General features: G+C 47.0%; 1 protein-coding gene across 3 annotated transcripts in view; it reads left to right on the top strand.

Annotated features, from left to right (window-relative positions):
- The window catches only part of MYBL2 (MYB proto-oncogene like 2), a 36,688-nt gene that overhangs the window by 268 nt on the left and 19,092 nt on the right, over positions 1 to 17,328 (top strand). For 2 of the 3 annotated variants that reach the window (XM_019458440.2, XM_019458439.2), the window contains exons 2-6: positions 3,638 to 3,731; positions 7,942 to 8,013; positions 8,864 to 8,956; positions 9,159 to 9,379; positions 12,207 to 12,369. In XM_019458440.2, coding sequence (XP_019313985.1) covers positions 3,638 to 3,731; positions 7,942 to 8,013; positions 8,864 to 8,956; positions 9,159 to 9,379; positions 12,207 to 12,369 — 643 coding nt within the window. Of the gene's footprint in view, positions 1 to 3,637; positions 3,732 to 7,941; positions 8,014 to 8,863; positions 8,957 to 9,144; positions 9,380 to 12,206; positions 12,370 to 17,328 lie in introns of those variants that run through there. The other variant, XM_053890230.1, reaches the window with a different exon arrangement.

Genomic DNA, 17,328 nt, shown 5'->3' with positions numbered 1-17,328 from the left:
CCCCACCTTCCCTTCCACCCCGACTCTTGCCCCCACCCCCCACCCTCGCCGTGGCCCCTCCGGGCGGGGCGGGGCGGGGCTTCCCCGGGAACTGCCGCGTACCGGGTAGCCCGAGGCAGGGGGGCCCGCGGGAAGCCGGGGGGCTCTTGGGGGCCCCTCGCTCTGCTCCCCGGGCGTGCTGGGCCTCGGAGCCGGGGCGGGCGGGGCTCCTGGGACCCGGGCCAAGCCCTGCATGATGTCATTTTGTCTCCCGCCTAATTGCGGGGTGGGGGTGGGACGGCGGTGTCAGCTGCTAGGGCCTTTATCGGGGAGGGTGGCGACCCCTGGGGTGGGAATGTGTTTCTCCCTCCAAGTCGCAGCGAGGGGGAAGCCCAAGCCTGGAGGACTTTTGGTTCAAGCCTGTTTGGATTCGTTTCTGGCGGAGGGCGTTTCTTAACATTAGGGGAAGTACAGAGCACCCCCAACTCTCTCCGGCCTGAGAAGGGGGCCGGGGGGAGGGGACTCTTGTGTGTCCCCCACTCCCGCCCGTCCCAACCTGGGTGTCGAGCTGGAGCTCGGTTTAGTTTCAGAGATCTGTGTTCCTTTTCCACATGAGGAGTTTGGAGCAGCTGGGGTAGAAGGTGAGGGGAAGAGAGACCGATGCGTATCAAGACCGCTCTGGGGCCAAGCAGGAACTGCGGTCTCCATTTTACTTATTCCCCCAGAGAATAAGTGGCAGCGTGGGGCCTGGAACCTCGTGTGTGGGTTCCAGGTCTCTGTCTACACCTGTGTGCCTGGGGCCTGACTTCTGGGCTTTTCATCAGTCTGGGAAGTCCGAGGACAAAGGGGGCCTGCCTGCCCTGTTCCCTCCCTGGAATGGCGCAGCCCCCTTGACCTTAACCCCCTCTTCCCATGGTGTTTGCTCCCTCCCGAGGAGGGTGTAGACTTGAGAAACACTCACTGCTGGCCTTCCCCAGAGTTCCTCTCAGCGAGGAAGCCTCTGATCCCTGGGCCGTGGTGAGGGTGCCGGCACGGGTTCTGTCTCCCTCAGGCCACCATTTCCCAGGGCAGCTCCAGTTCCCAGGAGTTTTCTGGTCAGGCACCTGTGGGACCCTGTCCTGATAGGTGGTGCTGGAAATGTTACTCCAGGGAATGACCGAAGCCCCAGAAAACCCCCAGGTCCTCTGCCACTGCTCCCTTAGGGCTCAGTGGAGGACTCCTGTCCCATGTGAGGGGTGATTTCTGCGTCCTGGCACCCCACAGCCCCTCAGCTCGATTCTTGGCCGATTGATGTAACTCTCCTCTGCCACCAGTGCCCCCACTTCCTGCTCAGCTTCTGACTCACCTGGCCTGGAGCAGAGCCCAGAACATCGAAGGGCATAGAAAGGGTGTGTTGGACCTACAGGTGGTTGCCACCACCGGCTTGGTGTCTGCTTTTTCAGCTGGCATTGCAGGGTGAGGGCTTGAAGATGCAGGTCTGCAGTCTGGCTCCGTGGACTTGGCAAGTGGCATAATCCCTATCAGCCTTGATTTCCACATCTGTTAAATGGAGATACTGGGAATGCTAGTGAAGTAGTCGGTTAGCTTCATGTTGATGATAGAAGCAAATTTTATATACTATCTCACAGAATTCCCCCAGCTGAGTTGCTTGTCCCCATTAAAGTATTGGAGCACCAGGGAGCGTCCACACGTTTCATCCTTGAGGGAACATTTACTGAGCTGCTATTAGAAGCTGGGTGCTGGAGAACCAAAGATGGTTTCTGTTAGAAGTCTGGATGCAATTGATTTTAAAGGCAGCTTTATTCTGTTAGTATCTTGTGGAGTTTTTGCCTCCTACTTTGTGTTGGAGGAAGACACCATAAATGGGGTCAGGGAAGACCGGACAAGGCTCAATTCTAGCTCCTTCTGTGACCGATGTATTCCTGGGTTTAGACATTGTCCATTCCTTCTTTTTCTACTTTGAAAAGATTTACTTTAACATTTCTTGTCAACGAGTAGACTTCATGTTTAGTTATTAATTCGAGGACCTGGTCATTCCCTTAGCAAACATTTCTTAAGGTCTTTGGTGGCAACCCCCAAAGGGAGTCTCATTCTGAGACAGGAGGATTTCCAGGGTGTGGGAGCACAAGAGTGACTCTAGGAAGATGCTAAGCTCTTCCTAGAAGGGGAAGGAAGATGGACATGCAAGGAAGTCCTTGTCCTTTTGGAACAAGGCTTGTGCTGTCTTGCTTGTTTGGAAATGGCTTTTCCCACCTACAGACACCTGACTTAAGAATGTGCCTAACAGATGACCTGAGGCAGTCCCACTGACCGGAGTTGGGAGCTTACTAACCTTACCCTGCCTTCACCCCCAGCACCAACATTCCTGGAGGTGGATAGTGTGATTTCCACTTTTGTAATCATTAAACCAGATAAATATGAAGACTTTGGAGGAACTTGAAAAACTGCCTCTTAGAACATAAGAACATCCAGAAGTCCGGGTTGCTTGTACTTTGATTTTCTTTTCCATAAACCATGCCTGTGTGTAGGCAAGGATTGGAAAATGGACATAGTCACTGAGGATATGTATTTAAAATGTTATTCATGGGGCTCCTGGGTGGCGCAGTCGGTTAAGCGTCCGACTTCAGCCAGGTCACGATCTCGCGGTCCGTGAGTTCGAGCCCCGCATCAGGCTCTGGGCTGATGGCTCGGAGCCTGGAGCCTGTTTCCGATTCTGTGTCTCCCTCTCTCTCTGCCCCTCTCCCGTTCATGCTCTGTCTCTCTCTGTCCCAAAAATAAATAAAAAACGTTGAAAAAAAAATGTTATTCTCAGATAACCAATATTTCTTGAAATCCTGGTACTTGGTGATTGCATATATCATCAGATTTAATCCTTAAAATAATCCATAAAATTTTAAAAAGTTCTGTTCAAAAGAAAATATTAAAAACATTTTTTTTAATGTTTACAATTTTTTTGAATGTTTATTTAGTTTTGAGAGAGAGGAGACAGAGCATGAGTGGGGGAGGGGCAGAGAGAGAGGGAGGCACAGAATCCGAAGCAGGCTCCAGGCTCTGAGCTATCAGCATAGAGCCCCATGCGGGGCTCGAACTCACGAACCATGAGATCATGACCCAAGCCAAAGCCGGACACTCAACCGACTGAGCCACCCAGGCACCCCAAATGTTTATTTTTGAGAGAGGGAGACACGGAGTGCGAGCAGGGGAGGGACAGAGAGAGAGGGAGACACAGAATCCGAAGCAGGTTCCAGGCTCTGAGCTGTAAGCACAGCGCCCTACGTGGGGCTCGAACTCACAAACTGTGAGATCATGACTTGAGCTGAAGTCGGACACTTAACCAACTGAGCCACCCAGGTGCCCCTGTGCAAAAGAAAATATTAAATGGGTGTCTGGTTTCAAATATTATAATATTCTTGGTGAAATCTTTTTTTCTTGAAGCTTTTTAAATCATTAGGGTGTTTGTGAAAATAGAAAAATAAAGAAGAAAATAAAAATTGCCCATAACCCTAATTCATTAAAGAGTTAAAAAAAGAGGAGGCGGACATATTAAAAGTAGAGCCTAAAAGGCTGCCTCCCCCAAGCCTTTACCTAGAGATCACTGTCCATCCATCACACAGCAGTGTGACACATGGTCTTGACCTTTAGCTTGCTCTCCCTGCAGCGAGGAGCTGGATGAGCTGCACTACCAGGATACAGATTCAGACGTGCCAGAGCAGAGGGACAGCAAGTGCAAGGTCAAATGGACCCACGAGGAGGTGAGTGACACTGAGGGACATTTTAGGGAGGGAGGCTGATGGCAGCTGAGGAGCTGGTCAGAGAACTGAGCCTGGGGTATGTCTGCCTGATGCCCCGTTGGGTATGATGAAGAGCCGGCGGAAGAGGTGGAGGGGTCCTCTGGTTCTCCACAATGCCTCTTCTCAGCACTCCACATGGAGGACTCTCGGGAGAATGTGTCTCAGACCTCAGGGCCAGCAGTTGCTGTTCTTTCTCTTGGAAGCCGGCCTGTTCTGCATCGTGGGCGTTAATGGTGCTTCTTGTCCTTTAACTGCTAAATCTGCAACCTCCTCTTTATTATTTTTGAAAATTGTCTTCAGACATCCAGCTCTGAAGTGATTCTCTTTTTAATCAGCTTCCCAGAAGTATAATTTATATATAATCGAATGCACCTTTTAATGGTGAATAGTTCAGCAGTTCTGACAAGTATGTATAAGTAAGTAAGTACCACCTCCATTATCCCAGAAAGTCCCCTTTGAGGTCCATCTTCCCTGGCTCCAGGCAATGGCTAATGTGATGTCTCTTAGTTTGAGTTGTTTTGCCTGTTCTTGAATGTCCTATAAGTGAAATCATAAAGCTGTATTCTTTTCTATCTGGTTTCTTTTGCTTAACAAAATAGTTGCTTGATTCAGCAATTTTTTCGTTTTTGTTACTGAATAGCATTCCACTGTATGGGTCTACCACAATATGTTTCACTTGTTGATGGGCATTTGGGCTGGTTCCAGTTTTTGGCTATTGTGGATAGAGCTCCTGGGAGGATTCTTGCCTAAATCTTTTTTGAGGATTGTATTTTCATTTCTTTAGGGGAGATAACTTAAGTATGGTCCTGGGGTAGATACAGGTTTAGTTTCATAGAAACTGCCAGACCTTTTCTAAGGTCTAGTCTCCTGTTCCATCCTAGACTCCTGTTGGCCTTATCTTTTTATTCTGCCTCCTTTTTCCTAGGTATGTTTAATTTAGGGCTCCCCACTCCCCCCCAGCTTTGTGTATAAGTTGTAAAACCATTTAAAATCATGTTTCTTCAGAGGAGCGCTAAGCCAGCCTTTTCTGTTCATCCCACTGTGGGTCAGGAGCTATATTCAGCTCTTGTAGGCCTAGAAGAACAAATAAATTGGGGCCCCCAGCCCAAAACCCCTCTCTGCTTGAGGTGGAGAGAGAAGACTGCATGGGCCTGTGGATGTGCTTTGGTGATCCCTGGTGCTGGCAGGATCAGTGTGTGCTCACCGTTGTATCTCTCCTTCCCGTGCTAAGGCTCCTAGCATGTAGGAGGGGTAATTGTTGAAATACCTTTAGGAGAGGTTAATGTTGCCCGAAGAGCTCAGGGAAAGTTTCATGGATAAGGATTTGGAAATCAAGTCAGGGAAGAGTACAAAGCGATGGGTATGTAAGAATAGGAAATGGGCTATAGGTGGAGAAAGGCAAGAAGAGGGGCCTTGGTTTGGCTAAAGGGAAGAGTCCTTGAATGGAATGGATTGAATGGATGAAAGATAAGGACGAAAAGATTGACTGAGGCCAAATCCTGAAAGGCCTTGAATGTCAGGCTCAGTGTGTAGGATTGTTGAGCTAACAGGGTGGAGCCATTGAAGGTTTTTAAAGCAGAGGAGTGACCTGAACGTAGCTGGGCTTAAGGGGAACTAATCTGTGTGTAGGATGGATAAGAGATTTGGGGGGCAATCTGGGGCCTGGAGACTGGTGCCCAGCTGTGGAGACACTGGGACAGTAGGATGGAAGTGATAGCGGGAGGAGGTCCCTGGATCCGGGAGGAGATGGAGGTGAAACAGCAAAGTGTCCTTGCCAGTTGTCGGGACAGCAGTGCTAGAGATGGATATGAGGACATGGGAAGAAGGGGAGTGTTGGCCTGACCAGGCCGGGTGGCAGAGGAGGGCAGGGTGTTTGGGGCTGGCTCAGCTACAGGATTTTTGGGGACTTTGCCCAGGTGGTGCTGGATTGCACTTGAGGGTCTGGATTTCTGTAGTGGCTTTTTTTTTTTCTGTCCAGGAGTATGTGTGTGTTAAACATGGAACGTTAACTTTATCATCATAGCCATTTTTAAGTATACAGGTCAGTAGTGTTAAATATATTCCCATTGTGCAACAGATCTTTAGAACTTCTTTATCTTGCAAAATTGAATTTCTTCTTTTTTTAAATTTTTTTAATGTTTTTATTTATTTTTGAAGGAGAGAGAGAGAGCATGAGTGGGGGAGGAGCAGAGAGAGAGGGAAACGCAGAATCATAAGCAGGCTCCAGGCTCTAAGCTGTCAGCACAGAGCCCGATGCGGGGCTCGAACCCACAAACTGTGAGATCATGACCTGAGCCAAAGCCAGACGCTCAACCGACTGAGCCACCCAGGCGCCCCGCAAAATTGAATTTCTATACCCATTGAACACAAATTCCTTTCACCTTTTCCCCAACTCTTGGCAACCATTTTTCTACTTTTTGTTTCTATGATTTTGACTTATTTTATTTACTTAAATATTTATTTATTTAAGTGATCTCTATACCCAGTGTGGGGCTTGAACTTATGACCCTGATATCAAGAATTGCATGGTCCTCCAACTGATCCAGCTAGGCACCCCAATTTTGATTACTTTAAATATATATATTTTTAGTGTTTATTTATTTTTGAGAGGGGGGGAGGAAGGATCAGGGGAGGGGCAGAGAGAGAGAGGGAGAGAGAGAGGGAGACACTGAATCTGAAGCAGGCTTCAGGCTCTGAGCTGTCAGCACAGAGCCTGACACGGGGCTCAAACCTGCAAGCTGTGAGATCTTTCCCTGAGCCGAAGTTGGACGCTTAAGCGACTGAGCCACCCAGGTGCCCCAAGAATTGATTACTTTAGATACTTCACATGAGTGGAATCATATAGTATTTGTCCTTTTCTGACTGGCTTCTTTCACCTGTGTCCTCCTCGTTCATCTCTGTTGTAGCTTCTAACAGAATTTCCTTATGTTTTAAGGTTGAATAACATTCCACTGTATGGATATACACCATGTTTTCCTTTTTTTGTTTTAAATTTTTTTTTTAACATTCATTTTTGAGAATGAGAGAGACAGAGCATGAGTGGGGGAGGGGCAGAGAGAGAGGGAGACATAGAATCCAAAGCAGGCTCCAGGCTCTGAGCGTCAGCACAGGGCTGGACACAGGGCTCGAACTCACGGACTGTGAGATCATGACCTGAGCTGAAGTTGTACACTCAGCCGACTGAGCCATCCAGGCACCCCTACACCATATTTTCTTTATACATATGTGTATAAAATACAAAAAATAATTTGAGGAATACTTTCCATACTGAACTGCAACCATTTAAGGTACAATTCAGTGAATTTCAACAGATGTATTACTGTGAAACTGCCTGCACCATCACGTTATAGGACATTTCCATTAACTTCTAAACATTCCTTGCTCCCCTCTGATCTCAGACAACCACTGACTACCTTTAGATTAGTTGACATTTTCCAAAATGTCATATGCATAGAATCATGTGGTGTGTACTCTCTTATATCTGGCTTTTCTCATGCATCATCATGATCCTGAGATTTCATGTTGTTGGGAGAGTCAGTAGTGTATTTTCAGGAGACTATTTTAACATCTACTGTCTGCCTTCTAACTACCTGTGGTTCTGCCCAAGATTCCCCATCTCTAGTGCTGCATTGCTGTCATCTCTGGCCTGGGGGCCTCTAATGGTCTCCCTTCCTCCATTCTGCCCTCTTACAACCCCTTTCCCTGAAGCTGCCGAGGTAAACTTCATAATAAGCACATCAGACTGCTCAAATACATCAGTGGCTTTGTGTGACACAGAGGCTCAAATTGATCTCGTGTGGGTCCGGCCCCTGTTGTGCCCCCCCAGAATCATTTGCATGCCCCTCTCACTTGCTTCCTGCATCCTATCTGCATTAGACTTCCTTTGAGCCTGTCCCTTGGTCTCCCTCAAAAGGCAGTCACCCCGTACCTGTCCATTGGCCCCGAGCCAGCCACAGGGTGGCTTTACTTTTGTTTGTGAGAGCCTTTGATTAGCTCCCTCTGGACTATAATTCCCACAAGGTCAGGCAGCTCTGTTGCTGCCTGTTGCTGTGTCTGTATACCTGGCACAGCGTTGGCACTCCCTACGTGACTGGCCTTTGGGCTGCCTCCATCATGAACGGCTGCTTTCTGCACGTGTACAAGCTGAGCCTTCTCTTTCTGGCGTTGGCAGGATGAGCAGCTGAGGACCCTGGTAAGGCAGTTCGGACAACAAGACTGGAAGTTCCTGGCCAGCCACTTTCCTGTGAGTGCAGCCCCTCGGTGGCCCCCTCCGTCAGAGATAAGGGTTCTGGGTGACCAGACAGTGTGCCTGGGACAGACTTTCTGTCAAGGAGAAGAGGGTATTTCTTACCAAGCTACCCCTGCTCCCCCTACAAAATAAAACAAGCTTTCTAGACCCTTTCTTCCCAAGCCAGAATTTGAGAGCCCCTGTCATAAGCATCTCCACACAGCAGCCTTTGCAGGCCTGGTGGTCTTTAGGCTCTCTGTGGTCTGCAGTATGTGACCATTGGCACATTTGCATTTCTTCATGCAAGAAGTGCAAAGTCTCAACAGTGAGACTGAAACTAAAGGGAAGTGATACTTTCGTCAGGCTTCCTGGCGAGCATCTCCCCCCCCCCAAACAGCTAGAACCTCCTGGGGATGCGGGTCCCCCATATCCCCACCCCTAAGACTGTAGGTGTCATAGGCAGGGGATGTGGCAGGAGCTACTGTGTGGCTTATTTCCTGAGTTACTTGGCAGCTCACGGACTAAGTCAGCAGACCCTTTCTACCCCAGTCCTCGCCTTCCCTGCTTCCATGAGGTCTAAAACCTTTAGGGGACTAATGCTTTCTCAGAAGCAAAACCCCTGGCATATACCACCAGCTTCTATAGGAATTTATGGCTCATGATGGCAGCCTCCTTGTGTTGGGGGATGGGAGGTAACTTTGTACAGGGAAACCCTGTGTGTGGCATGGGGGAGTGCAGTGAATGGTGGGTGAAGGGAACAAGAGAGAACTTGTCTGAGGTAGGCATGGCCCCTTAAACCCAGTGCTCAGCCAGGGTCCAAGGCTGCTGTCCTAGGAACCCTCACAGGTTCCTGTTCTCTTCCCAGAACCGCACTGACCAGCAATGCCAGTACCGGTGGCTGAGGGTCTTGAATCCAGACCTGGTCAAGGGGCCATGGACCAAAGAGGAGGACCAAAAGGTAACTATCGGGACAGTGCCTTGCACACAGTGGGCCTTCACCAGAGGATCAAGGGATGATGAGTCTGTTCTGGGGGTCGGCTGGGGTGTCTGACTGGCCCCTCTCAGGGCCGTGGTAAGGTGAGGCTCACATGGAGGGAAGGTGCTGTGGTGGGCATGAGGGAGGGCCATGTCTCCCTGACTTCACAGGGGACTTTTCCAAGGTCATCGAGCTGGTCAAGAAGTATGGCACAAAGCAGTGGACGCTGATCGCCAAGCACCTAAAGGGCCGGCTGGGGAAGCAGTGCCGTGAGCGCTGGCACAACCACCTCAACCCTGAGGTGAAGAAGTCCTGCTGGACTGAGGAGGAGGACCGCATCATCTGTGAGGCCCACAAGGTGCTGGGCAACCGCTGGGCCGAGATCGCTAAGATGCTGCCGGGGAGGTGAGCCGCTGGGGGCCGGGGGCCAGAGCAGGCAGAGATGTTTCCGGGAAGGGAAGGTGTCCTCTGGCCTTTTGGGGGGGATGTACCAAGAGCCAGTCTGATTACTCTGTGGTTGTTCACTTTTCCCAGAAATGAATGAATTCTTCAGATTCTTGCCGGGGGGTGCCCGGGCCTGGCTGTAGACAGTTCTGGAATAGGGCAGGGAGAAGGAGCCTGGGGACCTCCCATTCTGTGTACACATTTCTCATTTGGTCCCTGTTGGAGCTCTGTGCACCATCCCTGACCTCTGGCAGGGTTTTGAGGTCTTTTTTCTAGAGAATAAACCTCTCTCTTCCTGCCTGTGTGGTCAGGACCAGGACCTAGACATCAGAATCACTGCTCAGTTTTCTATTCCTCGCTGGACCTGATCCCTTCAAGAGGCTCTTGGGTTTCTGGGGAAGCATTGGGAAGACTTGGCTCCATTCTTGCCAGAATCTTCCTCCAGGGTCAACTCCCAGTCTCCTAAGTTGCTTATTGATCCCCTAACTGCTTTCCATCTTCTGGAAACAGAAAAATCTCTTACTTGCAGCTGTGTTCTATCCTGGTCTCTGTGTCCTTGTGCATTTCCCCCATATTCAGTTCTTAACCCTTTGTCTGTTATGGCATTGTGGTCCTGGGAAGGAGAGAAGATAAAATGCCAGATGGTGTATTTCCCCTGAAGTCTGGAATGGTCTAGTTTCAAAATTCAAACCCAGTTTGTTACTCTTCTGATGCTTCTAACACTTGGGTTGAAGACCCGGTCTCTTTCCCAGTGTGGCCTGCTTGTCCTGGCTCATGCCACCAGCCTGGCCTTGATGCACTGTCACCCTGCCTTACCTGTTAGGCTGTAGCCGCTCTGCCCTCCTCTCAGCCCTGCAGCCATGGCAAGCTCCTTCTGGGGAGCTCCTTGTGGTCCTGTGTCGTCCTGGAACACACTCAGCGTGTGCCCCTTGTATAGCCAACACAGTCTTCTCCTTCAGTCCCTGGTGGGGGATGTTATTTTCTCAGAGAACGTTTCTCTCTTTCCAGACTGTGTTCGTTTCCCCAGCGACCTCCCCTTAGCGCCCACACCCGTGTGGTCAGTGCTCTGTCCTGACAGCCTCAGTGGGAGTGTTTGGAGATACAGACCCTCCTCTTTTTTTTTTTAAAAAAAGTGTTGGTTTTTTTGATGTTTATTTATTTTTGACAGAGAGAGACAGAACATGAGTGTGGGAGGGGCAGAGAAAGAGGGAGACACGGAATCTGAAGCAGGTTCCAGGCTCCGAGATGTCAGCACAGAGTCCAACGTGGGGCTCGAACTCATGGACCGTGAGATCATGACCTGAGCCAAAGTCGGACGCTCAACTGACTGAGCCACCCAGGCACCCCCAGGCCCCCCCTTTGACTGGTTGTTCAGTCCGGCTGTTCGTGTCTGTGCACAATTCAGGGGAAGAGCTAACTGTTCACAGTTAGAAGAGCACTCTGCTTGGACCTCTGAGGAAGGAAGTGCCTACTATGTGCCTGCATTTCTGTAATTCTGGTTATGATGTGCCGAGCTGCCTCGTGCTGCTTAGCACTGCACTGCTGGGGGCTTCCGTGGTGCTGCTCTAGTCCGTGCTTCTGTACTGCGGCTACACTGCGGGGGGCTTCCGTGGTGCTGTATCACCCAGTACCTCTGCACGGCGCCACCGCCGTGTGCGCTTCTGTAGTGCTGTTGTATTCTGTGCTTCTGTACTGATCTACTGCCATGCACTGCTGCAGCTGTACTGCTGTGGGCTTCTCTCCTGCGATACTATTTTAGACTTATCTACTGCTGTACTGCCCTGTGCTCTACTACTCTGCTGCCATGTGCTGCTTCCTGCTTTTCTGCTGGATGCTACCATAGTCCTGTGCTACTCCATACTTCTAAACTACTGCGTGCTTTATTACACTTTGTCTGCTGTACTGTTCTAGATTTCCGTGCCACATGCACTTTTCTACTGCTCTGCTATTCTTTCTATACCAATCTGCCCTTTTGTCACTGTAATTCCCTTACTTCCATACTGCCCTTTTTTTTTTTCATGTTTGTATATTTCTGAGAGAGGGACAGAGTGTGAGTGAGGGAGGGGCAGAGAGAGAGGGAGACACAGACTCTGAAGTAGGCTCTAGGCTCTGAGCTGTCAGCACAGAGCCCGATGTAGGGCTAGAACCTACGAACTGTGAGATCATGACCTGAGTCAAAGTTGGACACTTAACCGACTGAGCCACCTGGGTGGCTCCGTATACTCCTGTATTACTCTGTGCTTCTGTAGCATTGTGCTGCTCTGTGCTTTCTACTATTATGTATGTGCGTCCTCGTGTAGTCTTCAGTAAGTGGTGGAGTGTGAAGTAGTCTCCTGATTCTCCAGAGAAAGTAGCTGAAATTCAGATGACCCGCGTGAGACCCTCTGTGTCATTTAGCTCTGCCCTCTGTGGCCATTTTGTAGTCTGGGAGGTGAACCAGGGCTTGTATTCAAGGTCACTGTGAGCCTCAAAGCGGAGGTCAGCAACCAGGGGTTTGTTTCTAGTTTCTACAGGTGCAAGGTGCACAGAGAAGGGAATGAGAGCTTCAGAAACATTTCAGTGGTGTGATTTTCCCATAGGCCCAATAAAACCTTTGCTTATTTTGTTGAGGTTAGTGGAAATCTGTAAATTGTTGAGGGCTAGAAACACGTGTAATTTTATCTTAGAGCTAAGAGACCTCAGAGTCATCAGGCTGAACGCTTGTTTACCGAAGTGGGAACTCAGGTTAGTGACATGCCTGGTGGCACATGGCCTGCAGAGTTCAAAGGCCCCCTGTTGGCCCCTGCAGGACAGACAATGCTGTGAAGAATCACTGGAACTCCACCATCAAAAGGAAGGTGGACACGGGTGGCTTCCTGAGTGAGTCCAAAGACTGCAAGCCCCCTGTGTACTTGCTGCTGGAGCTTGAGGACAAGGACGGCTGCCAGAGTGCCCGCCCCGTGGAAGACCAGGTGAGACAGCGGCCTGAGGCCACTCAGCCGCAGGGCTTGGCTCTGGGTTTGTCAGGTGGCATATTCCTCCAAGACCATCTCATTTAACGCCTCTTCTTTCCTTTCCATCTTACTTAGCCACAGCTGTCCATTAGCTCCTACCACGGGATCTCACGTGGGCTACGCCTCTCATCAAGGCCTTCCCTTGTCCCATAATTCTGTGCATACTTGACACCTATTTGTACGCAGGTGAATTACGACAGAACAAGCTGACATATGAAATGGAGGATTGGGTTGAAGAGATCCTAAACCTCCTTCTGTCCTCCCCAGCAGCTTCCTTCCTACCTGTGCCTTTTCCAGATTTTTCATACTAAAAGCATGTTTGCAATTTAACAATCAGATTTATTGAGGTATAATTCACATACAGTAAAATCTGTGTTTAGTGTACAGTTCTTTTTTTATTTTATTTTTTATTTTTAAGTTTATTTATTTATTAGAGCATGAAAGTGAGGAAGGAGCAGAGAGAGAGACTCCCAAGCAGACCTCACACCACCCGTGTGGAGACTGATGTGGGGCTCGAACCCACAAACCATGAGATCATGACTTGAGCCCAAGTCAGACGCTTAACCGACTGAGCCAACCAGGCAACCCTGTGCAGTTCTTTTTTTTAAGTTTTACTTTCTCTTTCCTAATATTTTTTTCTTTTTTTTTAAATTTTATTTTTTATTTTTTAAAATTTACATCCAAATGAGTTACCATATAGTGCAACAATGATTTCAGGAGTAGATTCCTTAGTGCCCCTGACCCATTTAGCCCCCACCCCCCGCCACAACCCCTCCAGCAACCCTCAGTTTGTTTTCCATATTTATGAGTCTCTTCTGTTTTGTCCCCCTCCCTGTTTTTATATTGTTTTTGTTTCCCTTCCCTTATGTTCCTCTGTTTTGTCTCTTAAAGTCCTCATATGAGTGAAGTCATATGATTTATGTCTTTCTCTGACTAATTTCACTTAGCATAATACCCTCCAGTTCTATCCACGTAGTTGGAAATGGCAATATTTCATTCATTTTGATTGCCAAGTAGTACTCCATTGTGTGTGTGTGTGTGTGTGTATATATATTTATGTGTGTGTGTGTGTGTGTGTATATATATACACACTACATCTTCTTTATCCACTCATCCATCGATGGACATTTGGACTCTTTCCATACTTTGGCTATTGTTGATAGTGCTGCTATAAACATGGGGGTGCATGTGTCCCTTCGAAACAGCACACCTGTATCCTGTGGATAAATGCCTACTAGTGCAATTGCTGGGTCGTAAGGTAGTTCTATTTTTAGTTTTTTGAGGAACCTCCATACTGTTTTCCAGAGTGGCTGCACCAGCTTACATTCCCATCTTTCCTAATTTTTTTAAGTTTATTTATTTATTTTTGAGGGAGAGTGATTGGAGGAGGGACAGAGAGCAAGGGAGACAAAAAATCCCAAGCAGGCTCTATGCTGTCAGTGCACAAATATATTACATATGCAATTGTAGAAATGTAACCAGTGTGCAGATGTTTACATCCTAAACTGCATTCTGGAGCAAACTTTATTGATGTTTTTAAGCTATGTCTCTAATGATTTATTTTTTTTCCCCTTTTATTTATTTGTTTTCTCCCCTTTTAAAAATGTGTATTTATTTATTTTTGAGAGAGAGAGACAGAGAATCCCAAGCAGGCCCTGCACTGTCCATGCAGAGCCCCATTTGGGGCTCGAACTCACAAACCATGAGATCATGACCTGAACCAAAATCAAGAGTCAGATGCTTAACTGACTGAGCCACCCAGGTGTCCCTCTAATGATTTATTTATTTTATTATTTTTAAAAAGTGTTTATATTTTTGAGAGAGAAAGTGTGTGTCCGTGAGGTTGGGGGAGGGTCAGAGAAGGAGGGAGACAAAAAATCTGAAGCAGGCTCCAGGCTCTGAGCTGTCAGCACAGAGCCTGATGGCGGGGCTTGAACTCAAAAACCATGAGATCATAACCTGAGCCGAAGTTGGACACTTAACCAGCTGAGCTACCTAAGTGCCCCTCTAATGATTTATTCTTGAAAAATAAAGATTTGGGGCACCTGACTGACTCAGTCTGAAGAGCATGTGACTCTTGATCTCAAGGCTGTGAGTTCAAGCCCCACGTTGTATATAGAGATTATACACATTGAGAGATTATATACACAAAAAAAATAAACTTAAAAAATTTTGAAACAAATGTGTCAAAGAATGGAGATTCGACAATGCTGAGTACGTGGTAGGTAACGCTCTGTACTCTGTTCTAGTTTCTTCTGTGATGGTGAACGAGTGAATAATCCTTTTTTTTAGAGAGGAGAGCATGAGTGGTGGAGGGCCAGAGGGAGAGGGAGAGAGAATTTTAAGCAGGTGCCATGCTCAGTGTAAGGCCTGACTCAGGTCCTAACATGGGCTTGATCTCACAACTGTGAGATCGTGACCTGAATCAAAATCAAGAGTCGTACACTTAACCCACTGAGCCACCCAGGTGCCCCGTGAATAATCTTTCTTTCTTTCTTTCTTTTTTTTTTGTTTTAACCTCTCCCCCTTCCCTTTTCCTTCCCGTTAGGTAGAACTGTGTACCACTCCAGTTCTACAATGCCCTACTGGAGCATTACATAATGTTTTTGCTTCTGTCTCTTGATTTTTCAACTTGAGAGAGAGAATATCGCTTAATTTCCTGGTACAAATGCTCATATGGAGTAACAGTAGGGAAAGATACAGAATGAAAAGTAAATCAACTTCTTCCAGTCTCGACTCCTCACACACCCCTAACCGGAGGAGGTTACTCACACTTTCTGGTGTATCTAAGTAATATTCACAAACTAAGTAATATGTTTTCAAGCCTTTTACTTCTTATTGGAGAGGCATATGTTCCCACAAAGAGAAGACAGGCCTCAGCACACACTGGCCACTTTTCAGGGTAGGGGAAGTGGACAGACCTTCCTCAGTCTCTGAAAATCCTACTTGGTTGAAAGTCTGATTATTGGCTAGGTTTTTGCTCCTGGCACTTTGTGTCTTGTGTCTGGAGCACTGGTCATGCTGGGCCAGAATGAGCCCAGATCATGACCCTGAGTACCGGAGGTCATCTCCATCATTTTCATGGTTCTGTTGTGCTATTTATTTAATTATGGTTATATCTAATTTTTAAAATTAGAAACAAAACTTTAATGACCATCCTTGTAGCTAAAGTCACTGCTCATGTGCTCAATTATTTTAGAAATTCCTAGAGATGGGTTGAGACACATTCTTGAAAAACTTCTAATATATTTTGCTAGATTATCTGCCAGAAAAGGTTTGCCTATTAATGTGTGTATGGGACTATGTCCTGTTCTCCCCACTCACTAGTCAGTGCTTGCAGTTATAATTCTCGTTCTTGTCCTTTGAAAGCAATGCATGATCATTGTAAAGAGTTACAAACTTTATAGAATTCAGTATTATGGAAGGTGAGCCTGCTAATCTCAGCTGCCACAAGGAACCAATATATTGTTTAATGTGTTTGCCAACATTTTTTACTAAGGGCAATAAGGTTACAATGAGATTATGTTCTATCTTACTGCCTTACAGGTTTCTTCTTCAATCTTTCCACATCATTGTGTATATACAGGTCTCTATACCATTCTTGACTCTGTCACCTCTTATAACCTATTGATGAACATGTGTCACCATTTGTTAATATGCTGCAACGAACATCACTGTTCAAGTTCTTTGTACATTTACCTATTTATATGGGTTAATTTTACAGATGTGGCATGACTGGGTCAAGTGGTACGGACATTTGAGATTTTCATAGGCATCACCAAATTGCCATTCAAGTGGCGGCACCATTTTTCCTGTCGGCAGCACATGGCATTGCCTGTTTTCCCACACTGTGTCACCACTGGCTGTGATTCTATAAGACTATCTTTGCCAGTTTTGTGAGCAACAGTGGAGTATTTGGTTTTGATTTTACTACTGGTGAAGTTGACCGTTTTTCTTTAATGATTTGCTTTTCCCTTCTTTTTTTGTCTTTTTAATCATTCACAAACTTTTATTTCTATATCAAGAATATTACGAGCATGGGTGGCTCAGTCGGTTAAGCATCCGACTTCGGCTCAGGTCATAATCTCATAGTTTGTGTGTTCGAGCCCCGCATCGGGGGGGCTTACAGCTCAGAGCCTGGAGCCTGCTTCGGGTTCTGTGTCTCCCCCTCTCTCTGCCCCTCTCATGCTCATGCTCTGTCTTTCTCTGTCTCTCAATAATAAATAAACGTTAAAAAAAAAAAAAGAATATTACCCTTTCATCATGTAGTAGCTCCGTTGTTCTGGTTTGGGAAACTTGGAGCTTCCTCATCCCTTCACTTTATAAAAGGGTAGTTTATAGACAGTAAAATTCACCCTTTTAGTGACAGTTCTGTGAGTTTTGACAAATGTAACCAACACTACAGTGAAGGTGGAGGGCATTTCATCACCCCCTAAAATTCCCAAGTCCCCAGCCCTTGGCAACTACTTACCTGTTTTCTGTCTCGATGTAGTTTTATCTTAGTAAGGATGTCATATAAATGGAATCGTACAGTCTGTGCTCTTCTGTGACTGCATTTGTCAGTGATTTGTTCCTTTTTATTGCTGAGTGATAATCTGTTATATGCAGGTACCATCTACTCTTTATCTACCAGCTGAGGGACATTGTTTCTGGCTAGTGTTTATAAATAAAGCTGTTATAAACATCTGTATACAGGATTTTGTGTGAACATAAATTTTTATTTCTCTTGGGTAAATATCTAGGATTGGGATTGCTGGGTCATATGTTAAGTGTTTTCTGAATTCTATGTGTAATTGCCAAGCCATTTTCAATGTGGCTATTTTCTGAAGTGGGATGCCCACATTCGAACCTTTAAATGGTGTTTATGGCCTTCCTCCTCTTTCTCCAATTGTAGCAGGTATAAGTTTTTAATCAAAT

The sequence above is a fragment of the Panthera pardus genome, unplaced genomic scaffold (assembly GCF_024362965.1).
Source record: "Panthera pardus isolate Hobbes unplaced genomic scaffold, ASM2436296v1 HiC_scaffold_25, whole genome shotgun sequence".
Classification (NCBI taxonomy): Eukaryota; Metazoa; Chordata; class Mammalia; order Carnivora; family Felidae; genus Panthera; species Panthera pardus.
The sequence above is the reverse complement of the archived record's forward strand: the minus strand, read 5'-3'. Positions and strand labels throughout refer to the sequence as shown.